The sequence below is a fragment of the Dipodomys merriami genome, unplaced genomic scaffold (assembly GCF_024711535.1).
Source record: "Dipodomys merriami isolate MVZ:Mamm:240054 unplaced genomic scaffold, mDipMer1.0.p SCAF_30, whole genome shotgun sequence".
In the NCBI taxonomy this organism is placed as follows: Eukaryota; Metazoa; Chordata; class Mammalia; order Rodentia; family Heteromyidae; genus Dipodomys; species Dipodomys merriami.
In genome coordinates this window covers 5,549,565-5,574,861 of record NW_027204493.1, presented here as the reverse complement: position 1 = coordinate 5,574,861, position 25,297 = coordinate 5,549,565, and the positions used below count along the sequence as shown (strand labels likewise).

Below are 25,297 nucleotides of genomic sequence, written 5' to 3'. Positions count from 1 at the left end.
TAATAAGTTATATGTTACAGACTAATTACATCTTTTCAGTTGTACTAGTTATGTGCAAGTTTTAGTCAGAATGAGTATTAATGTCGATATTAAGCAAGAATATGATATTTTTGTTTAAAGCAAATAGAGTAAAAGTATAAATTTTTCTCTACAGTTTTATCAATCAAGTAATGGCCATTTTGCTGAATATATTTAGGCAAAAGTAGAATAGCTGTCTACAAAACGAAATGTAATTGAATGGCTAAGTTCTCACTTTTCCTGGTGACCCATTGGGAAAATGTGGTCTTTGGGGCCGGCAGGCTGAGGGTGGGGACAGTGGACTGTGAGCATGTGATAAGCCTGTGCTTGCAGAGTGAGGGTGAGTACCAGGAAGAGAGGGGAGCTGAACCAGGTGCCCTGAGCATGGCAGGAAGGCTGCGGTGTGGGAGAGTCCTGAAGGACCAGGGCAGGAAAAGAACCTTCCAGACAGAGGATAGCTTCTGTGACACTCTAAAAGTAGAGAAGCTTTGTGGCTGGGTGAGGCAGGGGACAGAGGTAGGGACTGTAGTGGACTAAGGTGGGCAGGGTCTTAGTAAAGATGACCCTGTTTACTTGGTCAGTTGGCTGGAGCTGTCCTGGCAGGGGTATGGGTGAACAGCTGCATTCATGACAGAAAAGACCTCACTTTCTTGAAAATGCCATTGTAATGACAGAGAAGCTAATGTATTCTAGCAATCTTGGCTGCTAAATCAAAATAGTAGCAGAATTACAACATAACCTGTTTTGGTAACCATATCTTCATTAGCAGAAATCATGTTTTAAAACAACCATTTTAATACCAAAACAAAGGCAAATTTAAAAAGATGTCTAGAGTCTAAAGTGTTTGACACATTAACAAAGTCATTCCTCCTTCAGGAATTTCACATAACAAGTTCTTCTTAATACCTGCAGCAAAAGAAGTATGGCAAGACATTGACCAAATCTCAGTTTGTTTGTGTTTGTTTTTCATTCAAGATTGGTAGCCTTTATCTTAACACAGCAAGTAACTTCCTGTGACACCTGGTTGTCACTTTTAGTACTTGTGAAGTCCCCCCCTTGAGAAAGCACCTGCCAGCACCTCACTCAAGGTGTTCCTTCTAATAGTCAGACCTGGTGCAAGGGGGAGAGGGGAGACAGAAAGCTGCAAAGGCAGGCATGTATCCTGTCTCTTCATATTCCTGAAGTAATCGGTCCTGTAGTCGGAAAACTTTGGTTTGGATGAGCAACGACTGCATTTTATGTGGGATATGAGAGTGTAGTCACTATTGGAAGTTTGCTTTATTTTCATTAGATTGGAAAAAAGATATCTTGGCTCTAGAAATAAAATTACCATTTATATAGTTTTTAAATTGGAACCTAGTAGAGAATGCACTAGTAAATGAAAATACCCCATTTTAACCTCAGCTGTTCACTTATATATATATATATATATATATATATATATATATATATGTATGTATATATATATATATATATCTGAGCATAAAATAAGTCAGATGACTTACAAACTTTGCTACTTGACTGGTCATCTTATAGCTATTAAACTTAACTAATCATTCTTTATTTAAAGGATTAAAGAAACCTTCTACCCTGATATTCCAAATCCAGAAAATTGTAAAGCATTACAATTTCAGAAGAGTGTCTGTGAGGTAAACCTTTTCTCATTTTTTAATTAGTTTTTCTTTTTAAATTTTATTTCTTTTGTTTACTTTCTGTGGTACTGAGGAATCAAACCCAGGGCTTCATGCATGCTAGGCAAGCACTCTACCACTGAGCCACCTTCCCAGCCCCTCCCTCTCACAAAAACTTTTGTGAAAAGTTTTTAACATGCATATGTCATGCTAACATGAAAATATTGAAAAAGTAGCATACTTTAACATCTGCTCATTTTCCAGAGTTTTTAATCTTAAATTGTTTATACTATGCTCTCTTTTTTTCTGTTACTATTAATAGCAAGGAAAATACTGCTATGGAGAAAAACCTGGCTTGCTCTCATGTGCAGAATAGAGCAGCAGAGACAAATGTTCACAGGCTAATTTGAAAAAATAAGTAAAATAGGAATTTTTAGAAGGGGGAGCATTTAGTGCTATCTTAACCACTGCTTTTAAATTTATTTCTAGGGGAGCAATGCTCTTAAAACATTGGAAATGAATCCTTGTACCCCCAATAATGTTGAGGTTCTGGAAACTCGAGCAGCTCCTAAAATAGAAGATACAGAAATAATCTCCCCCGTAGCTGAGCGTCCTGAAGAGGGCTGTAATACAGAACCTGAAAACCATGTGGTTGTATCCTATTGCCCTCCAATCATTGAGGAAGAGATACCGAACCCGGTAGTGGATGAAGCAGGAGGGACTTCACAAGTCATTTACATTGATGTGCAGTCCATGTATCAGCCTCAGGCCAAACCAGAGGAAGAGCAAGACATTGACCCTGTGGTGGGGCCAGGCTATAAGCCACAAATGCGCCTCCCCATTAACTCCACTTTAGAAGAGACAGCTGCAGAAGATGACATAGACAAAACTGCAGGTTACAGACCTCAGGCCAATGTAAATACTTGGAATTTGGTTTCTCCAGACTCTCCCAGATCCACAGACAGCAACAGTGAAGTTGTCTCTTTTGGAAGTCCCTGCTCCATCAATTCCCGACAGTTTTTGATTCCTCCTAAAGATGAAGACTCTCCTAAATCTAATGGAGCGGGGTGGTCCTTCACAAACTTTTTTCAGAACAAACCGAATGATTAAGTGTCACCATGTCTGTCACTTCAGTCTGCCATCTCAAAAAACTCTTTACTGCTGGTGTTGCTGCAACAGTCCTGGGTGTTCTGGAGAGGGACCTTGTGAAGTACTGATAGCCGGGAAACTTCACTAATTTGAGTTACACTAGAAGTGTTAGAGCACTTTTAATATAGCCTGAAAGCCAAAGTACATAACTTACAATATGCAGCCCACAAAACTCAAGATTTGGAACTATTTGTAATCAAGCCAAAGAATTCTCCTTCAAGCAGCGTTTCAAGGGCCATACTATCTACATACATGCAAAACAGATGTTTTCTGTTGCTAGTGGTTGGTTTTCTCATGTGTGTGCATTATGGAATTACAAGTGGATTTGAAGGCAAGGCAGACAAATGTCATTTAAATATTACATGACAAAAATGTCACATAGTGTTGATTTACCTGACATTTGCTTTGGTCCAGAAGGAAACCAAACACGGATTTTCAAACATTGAAGATGATTCTCCTCTATCCGCATCACTCACAAAAGTTAATATAATTGTTAATGTAGCAACAGCTGTTAGTGTTCTGTTTGATAAAGTGTGCAGATTTTTGTGCCTACTGTATAATGGTTATCAAACAGTTGTCTCAGGGGTGCAAACTTGGAAAATGAGTGTGACACTGACCAGCCCAAATCAGAATCACACTTTCTTGCTTTGGTAGGTTTTTCAAATCTTTCCATTTTTTTGAAGTTTTTATGCTAGCTTCCTTTATTGTAGTTGATTACCCTAATATTTGAAATTTAAATTTCTAGGACTGTAAATCAAAGTTTTTTTAATCCATTTTAATTTGTGATATATCAGCTTTATATGAACAAATTCAGTAGTATTCATGCACAATTCCAGTTATTTACTATGTGAGATGACTACTAAGCAGTATCTAGTGGCTGATGTTAGCTGCCGTATGGAGCTCTGATTGGCTTTAGTTCTTCCTGAGAAGACCATGCCATCAAAACTCCAGTTGCTGATGGTCTTTGACACCTCCTAGCAGGTTTTCATATAAGAGATCATAAAACCTATTGGAATCAGTGGTATACAGCATCCTCTGCCCATCCTGGCTTCTCATTGGTCATGTCTACAGTGAATATGGTTGTTGGAAAAATAGAATGCGAAACTAAAAAAATGTATTTTCCTTGCCCTTCCTTGTCTATGTATTTTGTCTTTTGATCATTTAGGTGAAAGCACTTGAAAATTTAAACCTTGGAGTAACTTAAGACAGGCTTGTTTTATATCATCTGAAGTTGTATAATGTGTTTTGCAAATAATGGATCAATTTTTTGAGTTTATCAATGTACCTTTTGAAAACTAATGTTGTACTAAAACAAATACCGGATGACAAGGGACAAAATCTATTCAGGTACTCATTGTATGAATTCTGATTTTAACTGCTAGGATTTAAGTAAATCCTGAGCATCATGATATGATATATACATATATGAAATGAAATATACATAATGTGCATACATAGTATATGAAAGCTATATAATAAATCATAGAAGTTATGAAAATACATGAAAACAGACCAGTCCCTAAGTAGAATTTTCTCTTGTCTTCCTTGGTATCCTCTTTGGCTCCTCTTTTTAGCCCCAACCTCACTTCCACATGCTCTAAGGTAGGGCCGACTCCTCTCTTTACCACAGCTTGTCATTCCCATGTTCTGCCTTCCCTCAGATCTTCTTGTTTCCTTTCAACCCCTTATTTTCTCTCTTTAGTTAAAAAACAAGTGTTGGTTAAGGTAATCGTTTATTGATCTAAACTACACTAATGTGTGAACACAGGAGAGAGTCTGAAGAATCATCCCCATCATCAAGATACGTACATTTCACCTATACCCTTTCTAGGCTTTGTGACGAATCCCTGGGGTTCTTGAGTACAAGATTAAACTGTGGTTAGGGTTAGGGTTAGGGTTAGGGTAAATGCATTAAAAAATAATAATAATATATAAGATTAAACTGTATGAGACAGATTCAGGGAGCTACTCCCACCCTCCCTGCTTCTAGAGTTCCATATCCAAGGATTCCTGAGTTAATGAGAAACAAGGTAACTGCTTGCTAGACAGGGCATGCACACTGTGACTTGCTATATAGTTCAGGAGAATGTGGATAGGTCAAAGGCCAAAGCAGATTTCCCTTTCTTCATGCAGTAGAAGATAGCCAGACCCCTGTGCAGAGTTGTTACCTTTTCCCCCTTCTCTACCTGTGCATGTACAGGAACCTTGACAGAGAGAGGGAGATGGAAAGAGCGCTTTTGTCGTATGTCCCCTTGTGTGCACTGTTTTGTCAGTGCAGGGTCCATGCTCGTATGTGCAAGCAAGGTGGCCTAACAGTGGCTACAGTCTGTCTAGTCAGAATAGTGACTGCTTGGAAGGCTTCAGGACTAGTTAGAAGGAAGGCTTACATGTGTTGCCTCCAGCTTTTCTTGACTTGGAAGAAAATGAGGAATCCCTCTTTCCCAATGAAAGCCCTATAGGTTAGACATTTTTAAATGTCTCAACTAGAATTATATTCTATTAGAACTGTATATAGGACACATTTTTATCCCTTTTGTTTCAAATCAGGCTTCCCTTGTGAGAAATGGAAATTATGGAGGTCACCGTAAGATTCTTGAGTAGCTATTTCAAGTAATATTTAATATAAAATAGTCTTAAAGACTATTTGATATTAGATAGGCCTTGTGACTTATGTACTGCATGGATTGAAACGCATATGAGGTCTAAGTCCTCAGTCTGTTGAACCTCGAGTCCTGGGTTTGAGACTGTGGCTCTGGGTGTCTGGACAGTCAGTTGTGTGTTTCTGTGCTATGTGATAGAGGTGCTTTGTTCCTGCAGCTGGAAACAGAAGCAGCTATTCATTGAAAAGTTTGAGGGAGGAAGTGTCAGCCTCATTTCCCATACCAGCATTACTTTCACGGCTCATGAATCTGAAGGATTGCATTTAGAACATCTCATACTATTGCTTTCAGAAACTATGGTAAAAAGTCACAGTCTCAAAACTTCTTGCAAACTGTAATCTTGTTGAAAATCAATCCGGCAATTTCCTAATGGTCTTCATACTGTCCGTGTTTAAAGAAGTCCTATCTTACAGTCCTTTCTGTGTTTGGATAATTAAGTGTAGTTCAGTGAAAGATAGTACAGAATATTTTTTTCCCCAAAGAGAATTTGAAATTAATTTTATGATCATTTGAAACTGTCAGTGCTTAAAAAGTGTTAGCTAAGGTTTTCTACTGCTCAGGCATATAATTTGCAAACACTTTTCTGTTTGCACTAAGTTTTTGCCCTCTTCTCTTTTGAACTATGTTAAATTTTGTATGATTTTAAGTGCCTTTTTCTTATTTTGAAAGTGTGAAATTGGGTATCTCATGTAAAATGCAAGGTGAATTGTTCGCTATTGAGACTAGGCATATAGCAAAAGGGCCATGAATAATTTTGTATTGACTAAGTCCCATCTCATTCTATTGCAAATTCAACAGAATTTTTCTCAAGGAGTGGTATAATGGCACATTCTAATTTGTGTGGATCTGAAACTTTTGGCTCAGAGATTCAAATCTACAACCAAAAGCAGCTCAGAAAAGACTCATATACACATATCACTAGATGTCTTCATAATTTATAGTTGTTTTTATTTGATGGGTACTCAGTTTGGGACCCAGAATGTGTTCTGACAAAAGACACTGCATATTTGAGCCTAACTGATTAAGTATTCATTCTCTCAATAAAACTTTCTTGGGTGTCATGGCCAACATCTTTGGTATCCAGAAGAAAAATACTAATGGCCAATCTTACATGACATCCATCTGTACACTTATCAGTAGAGGATCAGTGGAAATTGCTTGGCTTAAGTTTGGTTTATTTATATCTTCATGGATTATGTCTCAGGGCTTTTAATAATATTTAAGCCTCTTAATGTAACCACTAGGGTGGTTACATTTTTATTCCTTTCCAATGAGTATGATCATGATTGTGTTAATTATAATGAGTTATCTTCAAATGCCGGGGTAAAGGATTGAGAACAACGGATTTTTGACTATGTTGGACCTTATTGAATATGATAGAGTTTGAGGGGTCATTACTTGGTCTAGAATATCTCCACATACTTATGATAGTTGATTGTAAAAGAATTTTATTTCAACCTGAAAAGTATATATTTCTCCCTGTACTGGAAATGTTAATATTTTGAATTGTAAGTGTCCAATTTTAAAAAGAATTTCCATAAGCAAGACAAATTCTGTGCTGAACTTTTATGAAAATTAACAATGGGGTTGGGGGATATCCACTGAATTTTTTGGGGGGAGGGGGCTCCGGTCGTGGGGCCTGGGCACTATCCCTCAGCTCTTCAGCTCAAGGCTGGCGCTCTACCACTTGAGCCACAGTGCCACTTCCGGCTTTTTTCTTTTTGCTTATGTGGTGCTGAGGAATCGAACCCAGGGCCTCATGCATGCAAGGCGAGCGCTTTAGCACTGAGCCACCTTCCCAGCCCCACTGAATGTTTTTAAGTGTAAGTACTTAGCTGAGCAACCATAGAAATAATTCATTTGATAGTACTTTTATGAATAAATTATAACTAAACATTATGTCATAACTTAACATTACCTGTTGGTTGCTGGGATAAAATACCTTAAAACCTAAATTATAACATGTGAATGAGAAATAATGTCTGATTGACAAGGAAATTGATTTTTTATTACATATATTTTCTAAGATTACCTCTACATTAGTTAATCATAGTTTAAAAGGAAAACTACAAAGGACCTTATACTGCTCTGAATCCTAAAATAACTTGTTTACCTAACTGAATAGCTCACTTAAATCTATTGAATTTTATTATACTTTAAAAATATACTTTCCATTAAAATTACTGTATTTTGTAAATAGTCAACCTTCAATATCTGAACAGACTTACTTTTCTTAAGTGTTCTAATGGTTTGTTACAAAAGATCAAAAGATTTCTAGGCCAGGTGCCAGAGGCTCATCCCTGTAATCCTAGCTCTACTCCGGAGTCTGAGATCTGAGGATTGCAGTTCAGAGCCAGCCCGGACAGGAAAGTAAGTCTGTGAGAGGCTTATCTCCAGTTAGCCACCAGAAAGTCATAAGTAGTGCTGTGGGTCAAGTGCTTGCCTTGAGCTGAAGAGCTGAGGGACAGCGCCCAGGCCCAGAATTCAAGCCCCACAACTGACCAAAAAAAAAAAAAAAGATTTCTAGTTGGTAATAGAATTTTCATTAAATCATAAATAAGTTAACTGTTAGATTTAACATTGGTATTAATATTTTTGAAATAGTTCATAGAAAAATACTAAATTATGATTCTTATAAATTTGTTCTTAATCCAGTTTTATCCAAATGCTTTCCTTCATTTTTTCCTCAGGTTTTGTTTAATTTTCCCTTCCAGCAGATATTTAGGAAAAAATATGAATAGCATAGAAAACATTTTGATAACTGAAGATGAAACCCTTTTCAATTCATTGTTGGTTTTATGTGACATCTTGGGATTTGTTTTCTTCTAATATTTTATTTAAAATGAGCATAGCTTTTTCAGTTCTGAATTGCTTGAAGAAGGTTGTTCTGGACAGAAAAAGACATTTTTATTTGAGATCATGTCACCTAGTAAGATTTTTTTTTTATACCATTTCTTCTCTCTCACTATCCGGCCACAATTCAAAATTATAACACTTAAGAAATTACCATTTTTATTTTCAAAATGACATTTTAGTGAATTACTGTTTACAAATTACACATACTGTGAACAGATAGAAGTTTTTGTCTTTTATAAAGTTTGTAGAATGAGTGTTTTTTAAAAGGTGGTATTCTATTAAATATTTTAGTTTAGTTTGTTTAATATAAATACTAGTTACTGTTTACTAACTTTTGTTTGGTCAGGTGTGTGTAAATGTAGCTGAAAGAAGCAGGGAGAAATGCAGATTCAACACGGTTCCCTTTTCTATTTCTTGAAACATTACCACTAGAAACATTTTCTTCTTCACACAAATGATCAGTCAGGATGTGCTGTACTTAAAATCATGCTCAATCATACAAGGAATCACTGAAATATGTGTGTACATGGGAAGCAAACTCTAGATTGAAGAACGTGATTCACTCTGATTCACAGTATTCTGAGTTTAGTGTGAAATAAAATTCTGTAAGTTCAATCTCTACTCCCACACACTACAACTGAAGTATTTCCTGCCTTGGGAAAATGTGGATATTCTGTTGCTCTTACAATGGGAAATTTGGATATTTTACATAATTATACAATTTCAGAATTTAGTTTCTATATCTTTTGGGAAAATGTGGCAAAAGACATAGAATACAAATAGTAACCTACTAAGGCATCATAAATATAAAACTAGTATGCTTGGCTGTTAACTATATTACTTATGTCTGTTTTTAAAAACATGCATGTATTTAACGATTTTATCATAGTATTGTCATGGAAAAAAATAAATATATTTTCTTACATCTTAACCTCGAAAGTTTGGGCTTTATTGGTTTGGGCTGTTTTTTTGTCTCATATTTTAAGCACTCAGGAAAGTCAGCTTTTGCATTGTGTTCACACTTTTTTATTCTATCTCATAAGACAGTCGTTCGAAAGCAGTTGTCTAGAATAACAGCTGCATTTTAGTATTTGAGACATGTCTGTGCTTTTGGTACATCCTTCTATCCTCCATTAAATTTGCATTCTATTCACAAGAGAAATTGAGAAAAGTAATCAGATAGAATCCAGAATTAGCAAATGATTAATAAATGCCTTAAAGTGTGGTCTTTTAGTTCATATTCTCCAAAGATAGTCTGGACATTTCTGGAGTCCTTGGGAATGTGTCAAAATTTCATTTCACCTTTCTGAAGTTTGGAATACACTGACTGATTTAGCAAAATCTCACTTTAAAGTACAAAGTCATCTTAAGCAGAAGTTCATAAAGGGAAAAATGAAATTCTTCATTACAGGCAGCTCCGACTCAACAAGAATAACCGAGATTTAGCCTGTAAAAGAGAAGTTAGCAATTAATTGTGGGACATATGTTAGCATTTGAATACTAGCAGACTTTTTATGATCTGACCTTGGGTACTTTTCAGTACATAATTTGTTTCCCAGATGTGATTTCTTGAGCTCAAAGTGTATACAACCATCAACCTCAGGAACTTTAAAAAGGTCAAAAAGGAGATAATGATGTGGTTTTTAAGAAAAAGAAAAATAGAGATGTAGGAATGAATTTTAATGCATAGTACTCAACATCATACTACGTTAGCTTGCAAACAGATTTACATACTTGAGCAATTTGTTTTGAGCAACTTATAAATTTGACCCATTTCCCTTCACCTGGAGTTACTGATCTAACAGGAAAAGTGATTTCCAAACATTCATCTTTCCCGAAGTTCAGGGATGACTTCAGGTGATCTGTGTTTAAATCAGAGATGATTTTTATCCTTGAGTGATTGATTACTCTCAGATTATGCAGACAAGTATTTGAGGAGGATCTTGACAAAAGTTAGGTGGAAATCATTTTACAATAATGCAACTCCAGTGTATTAACTTCCTATATGTATGTGTGTAAACACTTGAAAAATGAGAAAGATTGTCAAGTTCCAGCTCATACTGAATTCTCCCTCATCAGCCTATGGGCTCGCTTGGGAGGATTATACACAGCATACACAACCCTTCATGATGTGGTTCTGTCCTGCTCCATCAGAGACACTTCAGACTTTCTGACCAACACTATAAAGGTATAAATGCCTATCAGCCAGTCCAAACACATCTTAGATGTGTAGGAGTTGATAGGAGTTGATAGTAAAAGGCCTGCTGCGTTACTTCCAGGGGCCATGCCCATGATGCTGCTGACTACAGTCTTCCTGTCCCTATTGGGTAACTTCTTCCATCTTTAAGTTGTAGTTGAGCATCATTGGTTCCGAGAAGTCTTTGCCAGAGTCTCAAGTCCGCAGCTCTTTACACCATCCCCTTCTGCGCTTATGCATGGTACAGTGCACGATCTGGCACTTCTCTTTGGAGGCCAGAATAGAAGAGTGCTGTATTCACTATTGTGTTCACAAAGCATGACATAGCATCCACCCCAGCTCAGGTGCTTGATAAATAGTCTTTTAATATGTACTAACAAAAAAACTAAGTAGTTTAATGTGTTTGCCTGGTTGCTAGAAATACTTTGTGCTAGATGATCCATCCTGCAGTAGTCTCCAACCATGGAAAGACAGTGTTCTTGATTGGAATAGAACCACAGGTGACCTGAGGTGGCTTAAGGCCAATTTTGACCCACCCTTCCTGCCTTGGAATGTTCTCAAGTATGTTCTGAGTGCAATTCCCTTTTCTCCCTAGAAGGAAATTTGCCCCTATCCTTTTCTCTCTGACCACAGCCATGGGGGCTAATTGGACTTTAGACAGTAGAGTGGCCTTTCTACCCACTGTCCACTGACCCCAGAGCCCAGTTCCTCCGCAGGATGAAATTTATCTTCATTGTCTGTGGGTCAAGTTTTCTATAGCTCTCCAACTTCCTGGTCCACCTCTTACCCAGTTGCATAGCTGTTTCTCCAAGAGACAGTCATCAGATGGTCTTCAAACATCTGTTTTGGATTTGGATAAGCCCAGGTTTCATCCACAGGCAGAGTAGACACCTACTCTACCCAGAAGTACTACATATTTCAACAACAACAACAACAAAAAACTCCTCCTAGAGCACATAAGTCCAGGGGTCTCCAAGCTTATAGTCAGACCCTGCAGTCAGGACAGTTACTGTACCAGTGGGTCCAGTCCAGTGGCTGTGAAGAGGCTATTCAAAACGTCACCTATTCAGGAAATGGAAAAAGACCAATCCTCCAAAAGAAAAGGGTGATATTCTAAATGGACATAAAAAGACTCCAAAAGAGAAAACGACATTAAAGGAGCATCTTTCTGGGCAGCAGCATCTCTGCTTAACAATTTGCTTTTTATCTTTTAGACCACTTTTCTGTAACAGATATTCACATGTAGGCTTATATGCTTATCTATGAATGATATTGTATATTCTGTTTTATAATTCTATTTTATTATATTTTGAACATCTTTTGTATCAATGGGATATTTCTGAGGCACTATTCTTGCATGTATATATAAAATTCCAATGGGCTGATGAATTACTTAATTCCCTATGATAGACTTTTATTGTTTGCCCATATTTTTTGCCAACTAGTGGCAAACAGTGAAAGTTAGGAAAAAGTGTTTGGCATGAGTTTGGCAGCACTGAGGAGCCGATGCTTGAGTTGCATAGTAAGCTATTGGCACAATTTGTGCAAAAACTCTCAATGCAAACAGACAGAAATGTGATCTTTTAAGCCGGGCACAGAGGCTGAGATCTGAGGGTTGCAGTTCAAAGCCAGCCCGGGCAAGAAAGTCTGTGAGATTATTTTTATTATTTATTTTCTTTTTGGTGGTTGTGTGTCGAACTCTGGGCCTGGGCGCTGTCCCTCAGCTCTTCAGCCCAAGGCAAGTGCTCTACCACTTGAGCCACAGCGCCACTTCCTGTTTTCTGGTGGTTAATTGGAGAGAAGAGTCTCACGGACGTTCCTGCCCAAGCTGGCTTTGAAACAAAAATCCTCAGATCTCAGCTTCCTGAGTAGCTAGGATTACAGGCATGAGCCACTGACACCTGACTGTCCATGAGATTCTTATCTCCAATTAACCACCAGAAAACCAGAAATGGTGCTGTAGCTCAAGTGATAGAGCACTCAACTTGAGCCAAAGAGCTCAGGGACAGCACCCAGGCTCAGAGTTCAAACCCACGATCAACAACAACAAAAGTGATCTAGAACTTAAGTAAAACAGATTTGAATCTCATACATAGCTCTGCTTACATGCTAAAAAATGACTGACAGATACTGGGAGCAGGGGCTGCCCAGAGCTCATACTGAATGGCCACTGGAAAGGGCAGCTGCCCGACTCAGTTTCCTCAGTCCCAACAGTACCCAAACAACCACTGTACTCCATCCTGGGCACTTAGTCATTGGCAGAAGGTCCTTGAATTCAAAGCGGACAGGCTTTCCAGTACCTATAAATAGGAATGTTAAAATTGTTTTACGCTGGGCAGAGAATTCCCCTATCCTCGCAGTCTCTTTGACTCATTGTTTAAGGAAGTAGCAGACTGTGGCATATTCTTGAGTTGGCAGCAGATCTGAAGTCTATGATATAGCAGATACATTTTAAGAAAATTATTCCAGTTTCCTGTGAAGTATTACCTGGAGGTGGGAAAGACTGGAAGTCAGAGTTGATGAGGGTTGTGGCAGGCAGGAACCTAAAAAGGACCCCAGAATGCTTGCTCCCAAACTTCTCCCAAACTCTGAATCTGATGGGCTGTCACTCCCAGAATGAGGTTCCTAATTGGATGACCAGTAGTTAACAAAATGAGAAATGATTTGGGGTATGCCTGGCCAAATCAGGAAGTGCTTAACAAACAGGTCTTCTTGCAAAAGGGACTTCTGCTTGACCAGTGAACTTTAAGGGCGTGCCAAGTCTCAGGGGAGACACCTGACACCTTGACTTCAGGAGCTGCATCTTCATTGTGTGTGTGTTTCTCAGGGCTTACTGTCTAGGAGTTAGTTTCCACATAACAAGAGATGACTGTGTGTTGAGATGAGTGTCTGTGGAGAGGAAAGTGATAGCAGTGCTGCTGAGGACACAGCAAGTCATTGACACATCCTGTCCCCAGCAGCCCAAGGTCCAAACTCCCAGAGGCTACAGCATTCCAAGCCAGACAAGGTCAAGTCCCAAAAGGTAAGGACACCAGTCTTTGGCAAGGGGCTCTACCCATTGGCACCCAGGTTCCTTCATTTCTGAGATCACGGGCATATGGTTTGAATAATCGGAGGGCTCATTTTCCCCTGGTCTGTCTTATTTGTGATCCACAACACAAATCCCTTGCATAGTTGCCCTTTGACCCCCAAGTTTGAGCAGGACATAAAATGTCTCCCAGGGATGCTGAGATCCTAGCACAAGGGCTGCATGGCTCCTTACATCCTCACCGCCCTGGCCCTCTCCAGCTAATAGTGCATTCTCTCTGCCTGTGCTTTCCTTCAGCCAACTTCCTAACAGGGCTTTCCTCAGCTAATCCGCTGGCCTGGTGCCTTGTACTTTTCTCATTAAATGAGTATAAATGACAAATTCCTTGAGCCTCTCTCGCCTTCCTTATTCAAGACATTCTAATCCTCGTCTTCTCATAGCCAAGGCCAGGCTGCAGCCCCTTGGTACCAGGCTGTCCACCAGGACATGGCAGCCAGGACACCAGCTGAGAGAGGCCACACCACAGAGTGGGAAATCTTGGTGCTTTTTACACCATTTGCATCTGAAGCAAAGCAGAGAGAGAAGATAAATAAAGAGGCTGCCTCCAGATGCTAAGCATGATGTTCCTCCCTTGTCTTTCCAGGAAAACAGCAAGTGCTCCTGGGAGCACACACTTTCCAGGATAAAGATGTCTCAGCAAGGAAAAGACAGAGAGAGGAGACCTGGCGAGGTTTTGCCTGCTGTTTGTCCTGTTCTTTCAGCTCATGGTTTGGCTGGGGCTCAGCAGGGGTCCAGGGAGGGCACCACTGGCCTGAAATACATTGTAGCAACGCCCCTGGGTGCTGAAGCTTATTGGTAGAGTCCAAGGGAAAAGAATTCTGTCCAGGCCCGCGGGCCTGTGGAAGGGCTGAAACCACTCTGTGGAATAGTTCTGATTTATACTTCCAGATCTGCTCATGCCAAAGTTCGCTGATATTTTGGAAGATGTTTCAAAAGGTGTCTGCCTCATGAGAGCTAGAGTAACTACCAGCCAAGCAGACTTTGGGGACCAGTCTCTGCCCAAATCACCCCCCACCACCCTGCTCCCCCCTCCACCTACATAGCTACATCACCAGGCCATCTGACCCAAGTGAACCTCAGACTTGCGCTTGGTAATCCTTAGTCCTTGAGCAGGTCAACACTGACTGAAGGTCAGATTAAGGATTAGGGAAGTTCCCGGATGCAGCTCCCCAGTGCCGCAGCATGGTGGCATACCGGGTAGACTGCCTTTCTGCACAACTTTTGTCTTTGCAAGTCAGACCCTGACCATCTGCTCTGGCCCTCCTAGGAGGGCGTTAAGATCAAATATCCTTGTACATGAGTTTTGATCATTCAGAAGGTCTAACCCAGGAGGCAGTGTATGCTGTTGAATTGGTGTAGTCAATTTTGCTGGCCTGAGTGTGGTCACTGATAATTTGGAATTTCTTAAGGACAGGCCAGGTGATGTCCACAGAAGACCACAAACGTAAATGCCTCAGGCTTGGGGTCTTAGGGCTTCTCATAGTCGAAGCAGAGCTGTCTGGAGTCTTTGAAGTTCATGTAGTCTATGCACCCAGTTATGATACACTCGAAGGATGCACAGCTTCTAGATGAACTAACTGTGGAAGAGGGCTGAAGCAGCTATATACTTTGTGTGAGATTCTAGTTTTGTTCCCCCATGCCCTTTCTACTCTCCCCCACTTTTCCCACCCTCTCCCCCAGGCTTCCTCAGGACAAATGACCGGAAGTACTTTTAAACGTCTCCTTTTCTCAGTGCAGGGGTTGTGCCTCCTCCATTGCTTTTAGGAACCCCTCCCCCCTCCCTGCACAACACCTCCCCTGTCAGCTTCCTGGGCTGGGCAGAAGTTGGGGAAAGCAGGGAAGAGAAAGGGAAGCAGCTAATGCTTTTGCCAGGCCACGCTCCTAAAGCCTCTCCACTTGGAACTAGAATTCTCTGCCTTTATTTCCCTAGCCACCCTTGTGTGTGTGTGTGTGTGTGTGTGTGTGTGTGTGTGTGTGTGTGTGTGTGTGTGTGTGTGTGTGTGTGTGTGTGTGTGTGTGTGTGTGTGTGTGTGTGTGTGTTGCAGGGGGAGGGGTTGGCAATCAGGCCCCTCCTAATCCCCATTTGTCTCCCTTTGGGAACTCACAGTGCTAAAAACAAACTTTCTGAGAACCGTATTTTTTCTGGGTTAAAGGTGAAAAATGCAGCATTTCCTCCAAGTGGAAAGCACTGGGCTTGCCAGCTCTGGGCACATTTCCGAGATCCTTCCTCCCACTCAGGGAGGAGGCAGCGCCCCTCAAGGGGGAGCAGGGAGGGGGTGGAGGAAAGGAGAGGAGGGAAGTGGGAAGGAAGGCATCAGTTAAGGTGAAGCCCGGGCGTGGGTATGAAAACCAGCAGTCCTGTTTGTGTTGGAACAGCCTAGACGACAACTGGACTGGTCAGGAAATGAAAGGCAAATAAGAGGGCAGCCATCAGAGTGGTAGCAGAGAGAGCTGAGGAAGCTACTGGGGCAGTGTAAGGGACAAAGAAACCCCCACAGTCTGGCCTGAGGGAGCTCTCCAGGGTGGGCATAGAGGAAGCATAGAAGGTTGAGAACATCCATCTTAATAGGGCAGGGATGATGGTATCACTTTGCCTGTACCTCTCACCCCTGTCAACCCTGTTTAGAACCCATGGGACATTCTGGGGACTTTCCTCAGGTCCTTGGTTGTAGGACAAATGTTTTTCAGGGATCAGGCCTCAGATAACCTCCTACAGCATAGGAACTGAATTAACCTCGGAGTACCTTGGCTCTTCTCCAGACTTTTCTCCCTGGCCAAAGCCAAGAGCCCAGCCAGCCTGCTCTACTTCTCAGATGGCAGCTACCCCCAAACCAAGGCCTCCTCAGTACAATATGGCTGTCCAAGGTCAGACAAGAGGTAGAAGGAAAGATGTATGAGGGGGGATGAAAGGAAGGGGTTAGGACTTGGGGAGAGACTAGCACTGTTGCCATTGGGCCTGGCGAGTTGCCAAGAACTTCTCAAATCACACTCCAGGTGAGCTGCAGCAGATCTGTGGTCAGGAAGCCATGAGTCCCTACTGCACCACGTCTCAACCACACAACTTGCAGTGGTAGACTGGTTGTGTTCACGGCCTTGTTTCAATACCCCTCCCTGTTTCGGTACCGTGTGCCTTAGTAGATCTTCTTGAGGTGGAAAGCAATCCCAGATTTGCTTTGGAGGTGGAGTCAGTCTATAGACTGACTCAAAGGATGTGGCTGAAGTGCCATATGGCATTTCAGTTTCAGACTTGAGCTGCATCTTACTCTCATACCCTGCCCTTCTTTATTGTCATGGAAATGCTGGCTCACCATTACCTCGCTGCTCCCAGGAGAAGGATGAAGCAGGCTCCAGTCATCTTTCCTTACCACCGTCCTAGCCAAGGCCCACTGACATCAGCAACCCCTCCACAAGTAAGCCAGGCCCGCTGAGACCAGAAGCCCCTAGTCAAGCTCACCGAGAACAGCAGAGCTGCCAAGCTAGTCACTCAAAGCACACAGGCCATAAACACTTCCTGCTGTGTGTCACAGAGGGTACAGAGCAGCATAATTGGGACTAAAGATAACTGATACACTTGGAGAGAAAATGGAGATACCCACAATTCCAGGCTCTCCTGCCCATGCGTACTGAGGTCTAATCTCTCAGATTAAAGCTAAAGATTTTATCCTCTTTGCTACCCCTGCCATATTTCCTGGGTGTTAGCCACAGAGAGGGCAAAAGGGCATCACCGTCTACACTCCAGCCCTTCTTGTTACTGAGTCTCTCTACTCTGTGTCCATGTCACCTGCAGAACACAGCACTGTGCTGCCCTCTTCCTGTAGCCCCGACTGCTTTCCAATCCATTTGGGCTTCATTTCTTCCTGGGCCCTCATGCCCGGGTCATTGCTTTTTCTCTGGATAGCACTTGCATGGAACAACAGTTCATCTGCAAGGCAACTCTTTGGCCTGAATTGAGCTGGAGATTTTGCTAAAATCACCATGAATTTCCCAAGCCTGGAAGCAATCCATTCAAAACTGACTGTAAGAGCAACTCCATTATATCTTCCAAATCATTGGCTTTGGCACTCGCTGAGGGAAAGGTATTGAGGTGAGGGTGTCCGGGAGGAGGCAGGGCTTTTTACACCGGACTTCTCTCCAGATTGCACTGACCAGCTAATAAAATGCACAGAGTGGGAGGATTGTTGTTATCACTGTTGTTGGATGAATGGAGTATTTGGAAAGCTTCCTGGTTTCCTTTGGTAGGAAAGATCTGGATCACCAAATGCTTCTGAAGACAGAGGCAGAAATTTGGGGCACAGGGGACAATTATCTATTGTCTATTCCTCAGCTGAAAGCCTTCACATGCTTAAAGCTATGCTTTGCTAAAGCTCTCAAGTCTTCACTGAATGAATGCTGCACAAGCAAGAGGCCTAATTATAGGCTTTTGCCTGAGCTGGATCCAATTTCCTCTTTGGGGGCAGCGTTCATCTCACCTTTCTCTTCGCAAGTCCTGTCATGGGGACCTGCCAGTGAGCCAGCTGTCTGTACAAGTCACGTGCAAAGGGGCACAGCTGATGAAACCGAAGAAAGACGTTCCCTTTCTCAGATTCTCGTTAAGACCTTTGGACCCTGTGGAGGGCACATCCCCCAGTCTCTGCCCAGCCTTGTAAGTGCCAATAGTCCATTTGTGGATGCAGCATCTATAAAAGCATCTCCATGAATGAATGAATGAATGAATGAGTTCTTGCCTTCTTTATCATCTTTATTCAGGTTTATTACAGACATTCTCCCTCCTCTTAAAACAAAATGACAGTGTCTCACATTCTCTTAGTCTGCTCATTTTACTGTTTCAAATTCATCCCCTTGAGTCACCAATATGTACTGCAAAAGAATGGTCAGCTCCCCCAATGTCCTGCCCAAAGCATTTCCACCACTCACTGACACCACAAATGGCCCAAACCAGTCTCCTCTGGGAGAAAAGTTTTAAAAAAAATGTCCAAGAATTAGGATCATCCACCCTAAGTTCCAAAAGTATATTGTTTGGGCAGTCTGCAGCTATAAAAAATATACACATAGAAAAGTACAGCTACAAAATCAGGGGACCCATTTTTTTTTAGATTTGCATTTATAAAAAGAAAAGTGGGGATTTTTGCAATAAAGGTAAGTTATGGGGAAGTGGGCCACAATATGATTATAGGTTTAATCTCCCCCAACATTTATTTTCATGAATAGTCCAGAGCACATTAAGCCAGACAGTGAGGCATAGACACAGTTAATTTGAACAATCCATGGGCCAAGGTGGGAAATCTGAAGTTCAAGGTCACACACAGTCATTCTGTTGTAATAGTGTCATAGGTCAGGGAAGGAGAGATGTAGCTTAATACTGCTTTATAAAGTTCTCTCTCCCTCATTCTCTCTCTTTTTGAGTCACAACACAGTCATTGAACTACAACAGACAGGCTGTGGAATTCACATTCATGTGTGATCTCTGGGAGATTCTACACATTCAATAGCTAAAGCCTGACACTTCCTACACGGAGTATCCCCTTGGGTGTGACCCACAGTGTCAGCAGGAAAGGCCACCGAAGGCCTCCATCTTGGTTCTCGGTTTCCATCAGCGTGTACTTTCTTCTTGATGAGAGGAAACACATCTGGTCTCCAGGCCTCCGTGTGAGGCGTCAGGCTGTGTCTCAGGGCCCCGTGATGCTGAGAGGCCCTGTTCCTTGTGCAAGGACAACTGGTGTTACTTGGCGCCACAGGTGTTGATGTTTTTTCCATCCGCAGCATCTTCCACGAGGGAAACGTGGTAATCGGTGGACAGGGTGAAATGAGAGATGCACCCCACAAGGCCTCGCAGGTACTGCCTGTTGGTGTGCAGAGCAATTTCCTTCACGCCACCTGCCAGGAAGCAAACAGGTGGAGTGAACCAGAGAAGAAGTGTCCGAGGAGAATTCGAATGTTCACCAGCCAAGGCATCCCGTGGCCGACAAGAAGAAACCGCTCACTTCACTACATCTGTTTTATAATTTCCCCCGAAGGAATAGGTTGACGTGGACGAATTTGATAAATGGCAAAAGGTTATAAAAACATACCTCATGTGTGATTTCTGGCCCCAAAGACCCTCATAAAAATGTGAAATGTTGTATGATATCAACATCATACTATGTCATTAGAGGTGATGTCATCTTCAATCACAAGAAATATACTGAGGGTGGCTGCTTTCAATTAGGTTCACATTTAGAAACTATAGAAGGTAGTTATCTTGTCCTGTTTATATGTCTATATTAGTAGGTGAGAAGCCATTTATAGACAAACTACTCATTGTATTCTGAGAAAGGCTAGAAAGACAGATCTTCCTTTTTCAGAGAGAATGTGTGGCTATATTTAGAAGATTCTTGTTCTATAAACAAGAATAGCATAGTTTTCCTGGTGGGTAGGTCCAAAGCACAAAAATATGTGAATGAGACCCTTCCTGTCCCTTTGGCTGTGAGTCAGAAGTCAGAAAATGGAAGAATGGAATATCTGGACAGCTTCCTGATTTCCAGGTATTTGAATGAACCCATAATGCACAGCCCTTGTGCAACAAATAAAGAACTACCACGGAAAACCCTAGTCTAATTTAGACTGGGCCAAGGTCACTTACCCACATACAGAGGCCCATTGATATTCAGCTGTCTCATCATGCCCGGTGACTTCCCCGTTCTGGCTCCATAGTCATCCACTGTGATCTTCCCTGATTGGCCATCTCTATAATGAATTTTAAAAAATGATTATTATTGGAGCTGAGTGAGACCAAGGGACACTGTTGGGTAGATATGGATAAAAGTTGGCTTCTCTAACACAGAGAAGGTAACATGCGGCTCATCATGGTGCTTTTTGTACCCATAGTGTCTTGGGCATCTGCTCAAATGCTCTTCTCATAATGTTGTGACTTTCCACTCAATGCTTCTTCAAACCACCAGTACAAAGCCTAGCGGAGGACTCTATTTGATTCCTTTTTGGGCCCTTCTAAGGATGGATGGAGAGCTGTGCTACTTTCCTTAACTGCCTTCCTTCACTTTCAAATAAACTTACTCTGTTTAAACATTTTCCTGCCTTATAATTCGTGTGTATATTCATGTGCGTGTGTGTGAGCGCGCACACATGCACTGGTGCTGGGGTTTTGAATTCAGAGTGTGGGCAAGGCCTCTGCGCTATTGGGCTCAGTCTAGAGCTCTACCACTAGAGCCACAGCTCCACTTCTATATTTTTTTTTTGGTGGTTAGAGTTTCGTGGATTTTCCTGCCTGGGCTGGCTTTGAACTGTAATCCTCAAGATCTCAAGCTCTTGAGTAACTAGAAGGCTCATCGAGCCTCGCTGTCTTTTCTTTAGTGGACTGAGAAATCACATCTGTTCCTCTACACAGCCTCAAAGCTGATACAACATCTCAATATATACAAGTACCAACTATGTGTCAGGTTCTGCCTTAACAATAGGATTATTTAAACCAAAACTTAAAGAGTAGCTTCTATAGTCCTGGTGGGTAGAGGTCTGACAAAGGCCTTACATGAGAGCAACTTTCTAACACTGAGACTTAAAAAGCTTTCCCCTGCTCTGTCCTCTCCTTTGACACCACATGCTGTGTGACGGGTGACGACCCCAGAAGCTTATCTTGCCAGTTCTGATTGTTCATTATTCTAAATGTTACATTATCGCCCCCCTGACTCAATTCCACCAATTTTGATCATCTTCTCTTACCTTGTATTTCTGAAGACATGTCTTCTAATCAACGATACCTTACACTTTACCTACTATAATTCTTATCATGTTGATTACTTATGGTTTGTGGCCTCCCAATGAATGCAAGACCATCAGGTAAGGATGTCAGTTTTACTCAAGGATGTAATTCATGTGACTTGAGTAATGTCTGGAGTTTCAACACCTTTATCTGAAGTGAGAATAACTATGGCCATCTTCCAACACTATTGTGGAGATCAGAGATCAGATATTATACCTGCAAAGCACAGAGTGTGGTACCTGATACATATCTTGCTCTCTAAAGACTGTCAAAGAAGTATGTTGCTATTGTTATCAACATCACTAGAATTATTTTATCCACCACAATTATAAAATTATAACACCTCAATTGCTGTGAATATTAATGAGGATAAAGCACGGTGGGAAAAGTATCTGGCATGACATGTTTGTAAATGAGAAAATTTCCCTATTCTACTAGGAGTAATGCTCTGAAGATTAGGACTACCTGGAGCAAGATAATATAAAGCAGGCCACCCTTGGATATCTCCCCTTCATTCTCTGATCTTGGAGTGTGCCACAGAGAATTACACTGCACTCTTCTTACACTTGTTGAGCTATGATTTTGGCCCAGTTCCCTGTTATATCTGTTGTACCCATTGCTTTTAGGTCTATCTATTCACGGCTTACAATATCTGCTTGAATCCTCTCGCCTGTCCAGTCCTGGGCTCAGCTCCATGTTGCCCTCACTGTAACCTAAGACCCACTAGGAATGTGATCAACAGGAAGAGCTATGTCCGTGGAGCCTTCTCTTTGGACTAAGCTTAATGCTCTGACTTCTGAAGTTCTGACATTCTGTACACCCCTGTCCTCCCCATACACCTGAAATCTTCATCATGTGAGACCTGTGTCATGAAATGGAACAGAAAGGTTGATCTAGTCTCCGCCTACACAGTATATTGGGAAAGACATTGAACACCTCTTTCCTCGGTCTAGAATATGCTTCCCATGCTCACCATTGGATATCTTCCTAAGTGTAACCAAACCAAAATAAGTTTTAAAGTGTTAAAAAAATCCACTCATAGCATGTGAGTGTTCGAGTTCCCGTCTCTACCCAAGGAAACTGAGGGCAGGGTGTTTGGTTTGGATGATCTGAGGGCAGGGACTACATGGATGGAGTGTGGGAAGCCAAGTGGTTTGCAGTGTTTGGGGATGATTTGGACTCTGTGCTTTTTTACTTGTATTCTAAAATAAATTTGAGCTCCAAGTCTGTAAATATTTCATTATGGGAACATATTTCTTCTTTTGAAACAAGCTAGAAGCCAGGTACCGGTGGCTCACGCCTGTAATCCTAGCTACTCAAGGAGGCTGAGATCTGAGGATTGCAGTTCAAAGCCAGCCTGGGCAGGAAAGTCCGTGAGACTCTTATCTCCAATAAATCATTAGAAAGCCATAAGCCCTGCTTTCACTGTATTTGATGTCGGCATAATTTGTGGAGGGGAAGGGAAAAAAATAGTTTAAATAGGGATACAGGTGGACCCATTGCAACAATGAGATGTACAAATCATTATGTCAAAAACGAGCTGTACAACTTTGGTGGGGGGAGAGGAGGATTGGGTTGGGGGCAGGGGGAGGGGAGGATGAGAAGGGATGGGAAGGGGAAACAAAGGAGGAGGCTACAATGCTTGATAAGAAATGTACTCATTATCTTGCTCATGTAATTGTAACCCCTCTGTACAGTATTTTCACAATTAAATAAAAAAACAGACATGGCACTGTGGCTCAAGCAGTAGAGCGCTCACCTTGAGCTAAAGAGTGCAGGGACAGCACCCAAGCCCAGAGTTCAAGCCCCACAACTGATTAAAAAAATAATAATAAATAAAACAAGCTAGAGTTGAGGCTTCATCAAAGTCCCATTCGGGGGTTTTCACGGCCACAGGTAACAGAAAGGTAAAAGTGTGCTTTTTCTCCCTCACATCTCCTCTAAGATATTCAGTGCAGGCACAGTGGCCAAGCAGGCCTGTGTCCACCCACAGCCCTACGGGAGCGGGCCCCTTATGTCCCAGGCCTCATCCTAACTTCACCCACAGAAGGGATTGTTGTCATCTTTAGGGAAATTTAACTAGAATCTCTATCTAAGTGAGTTTCTAACATGTACCATAGCAAGTTTAGACTTGCTATTTGGTTTCTGAAAATATATTGTCAGGAATAAGAACACAGATGGTTAAATCTAAAGAAGAGCAAAGGAATGTTCTGCCCAAGGTTAATCAGAACCAAGATAGTAATTAGTGCTAGGAGGGGAGCTATGTTAACTGAGGAGAGGTAAACCTTACATGGCTTGTAGGGTTCAGGTAAAAAAAGCCAGGAAGGAAGGGAGGAAGGAAGGGAAGAAGGAAGGAAAAGAAAGGGAGGGAGGGAAGGAAGGGAGAAAAAAGGGAAAGAGAAAATGAGAAAGAGTGGGAAAAAGAAAGAGAAAAAAGGAAGGAAAGAGGAAGAAAGAAAGAAAGAAAGAAAGAAAGAAAGAAAGAAAGAAAGAAAGAAAGAAAGAAAGAAAGAAAGAAAAAGAAAGAAAGGAAGAAAAAGTTGTAGGGTACTCTTCAGAGTCCTCATGTCCTGAAACCCCATCAGTGGCACCTTCGCCAACACAGTCATCAAAAACATTTTTCTCCAGCTAGGTGCCCATGGCCCATGTACATAATCCTAGCTACTCAGGAAGCTAAGATCTAGATTGTAGTTCAAAGCCAGCCCAGGAAGAAAAGTCAGTGAGAATCCATCTCCAATTAATCAGCAAAATGCAAGGACTGGAGGTATGGCTGAAGACAGGCACGGACAAGAGGCCTTGAGTTCAAGTCCTGGTACTAGAAAAAAAAAAGGACACACACACAAAATAACAATACAACATATTTTTCCCCGGGTGCTTATCCACTGCTCAGGGCAGATGTGAGGATTTGGTTTCTAGCTGTCAGTGTCTGTGAGGTCAGAGGTGGGACTTAGCAGCAAATGGGCTGAATACCCTGGGTCAGGAATATGAGGAGGCAAGGGAAGTCTGGGAATAGGACAGGGGAATGGGAAGGGACTTAGACACCACATGCCCCTCTCCTCACAGGCTCCTCTGCATCCTGCAGCGCTCAGTGCTTACCTGACCGCTTTGACTCGGTGCCACCGGCCATCATTGAAGGAGCCATTCACCATGATGGATGCCACACCACTGCCCAGGTTGTAGCTAAAGACGTTAGAAAAGAACAAGACTGAAATCATAAGCACTGAGGTGCAGGCAGATAGCAAAGGTTCTTGTAAACATAGAATGAAGTGTCCTTGATTGCACTGAAACACAAAAGGTGGTCTGTTTCCATGTTAGCACATGAATGATGGCTTTTAAATTTTCAATGTTCAATTTTCAGTCTTCACCATGTGACAGGTACAGTTCAGAAGGGTTAAGTACTTTCCATTGTTGTACAACCAACCTCCAGAACTCATTCTACCTTGCTAAGTAAAACACACTGTATGCATTAAACAGTAACTACCTTTAGCCCCTCCTCCTAGCCCCTGACAACCAGCCTTCCACTCTCTGTGTCCATGGATTTAACTACTACTGATTCCCGATCATGAAATATTTGTCTTTTTTTTGTGACTGGCTTATATTCAGGTCATACATGGAAGCATCAGCTCTGTAAAGTCAGGAACAAGAGAAGGATTTTTAAAAAATCATTTCTAAAGTCATACTGTGTTGAAGAGTGTCCCCCCACAAAATTCATGTTCACCCAGAACCTAAAAATACAACCTTGTTTGGAAACAGGGTCTGATTAGTTAAGATGAGGTCAGTCATCATGGTTCAGGACTGCCAAATTCAACATGGCTGATATCCATATAAGAAGAGATTAGAACACAGAGATGGAGACACATGGGGAAATGATGCTATATGACTATGATGGCAGAGAGGGGAATGATGAATACAAGCTAGTAACCCCTAACTGAGTCACAGGGGGCC

At 41.7% G+C, this 25,297-nt stretch overlaps 2 protein-coding genes across 10 annotated transcripts in view; one reads left to right on the top strand and one right to left on the bottom strand.

Moving 5' to 3' along the window:
* Lifr (LIF receptor subunit alpha) overlaps positions 1-19,448 on the top strand; it is a 70,525-nt gene extending 51,077 nt beyond the window's left edge. For 5 of the 8 annotated variants that reach the window (XM_070041056.1, XM_070041060.1, XM_070041059.1 and 2 more), the window contains exons 19-20: positions 1,589-1,667; positions 2,139-9,245. In XM_070041056.1, coding sequence (XP_069897157.1) covers positions 1,589-1,667; positions 2,139-2,759 — 700 coding nt within the window. In that variant the 3' untranslated portion in view covers positions 2,760-9,245. Of the gene's footprint in view, positions 1-1,588; positions 1,668-2,138; positions 9,246-13,468; positions 13,534-14,182; positions 14,270-19,359 lie in introns of those variants that run through there. The other 3 variants (XM_070041062.1, XM_070041061.1, XM_070041063.1) reach the window with 3 other exon arrangements.
* The window catches only part of Egflam (EGF like, fibronectin type III and laminin G domains), a 526,724-nt gene continuing 519,754 nt past the window's right edge, over positions 18,328-25,297 (bottom strand). For both annotated transcript variants that reach the window (XM_070041065.1, XM_070041064.1), the window contains 3 exons: positions 24,449-24,532; positions 20,219-20,322; positions 18,328-19,473 (listed from right to left, as the gene is read on the bottom strand). In XM_070041065.1, coding sequence (XP_069897166.1) covers positions 19,319-19,473; positions 20,219-20,322; positions 24,449-24,532 — 343 coding nt within the window. In that variant the 3' untranslated portion in view covers positions 18,328-19,318. The remainder of the gene's footprint in view (positions 19,474-20,218; positions 20,323-24,448; positions 24,533-25,297) is intronic.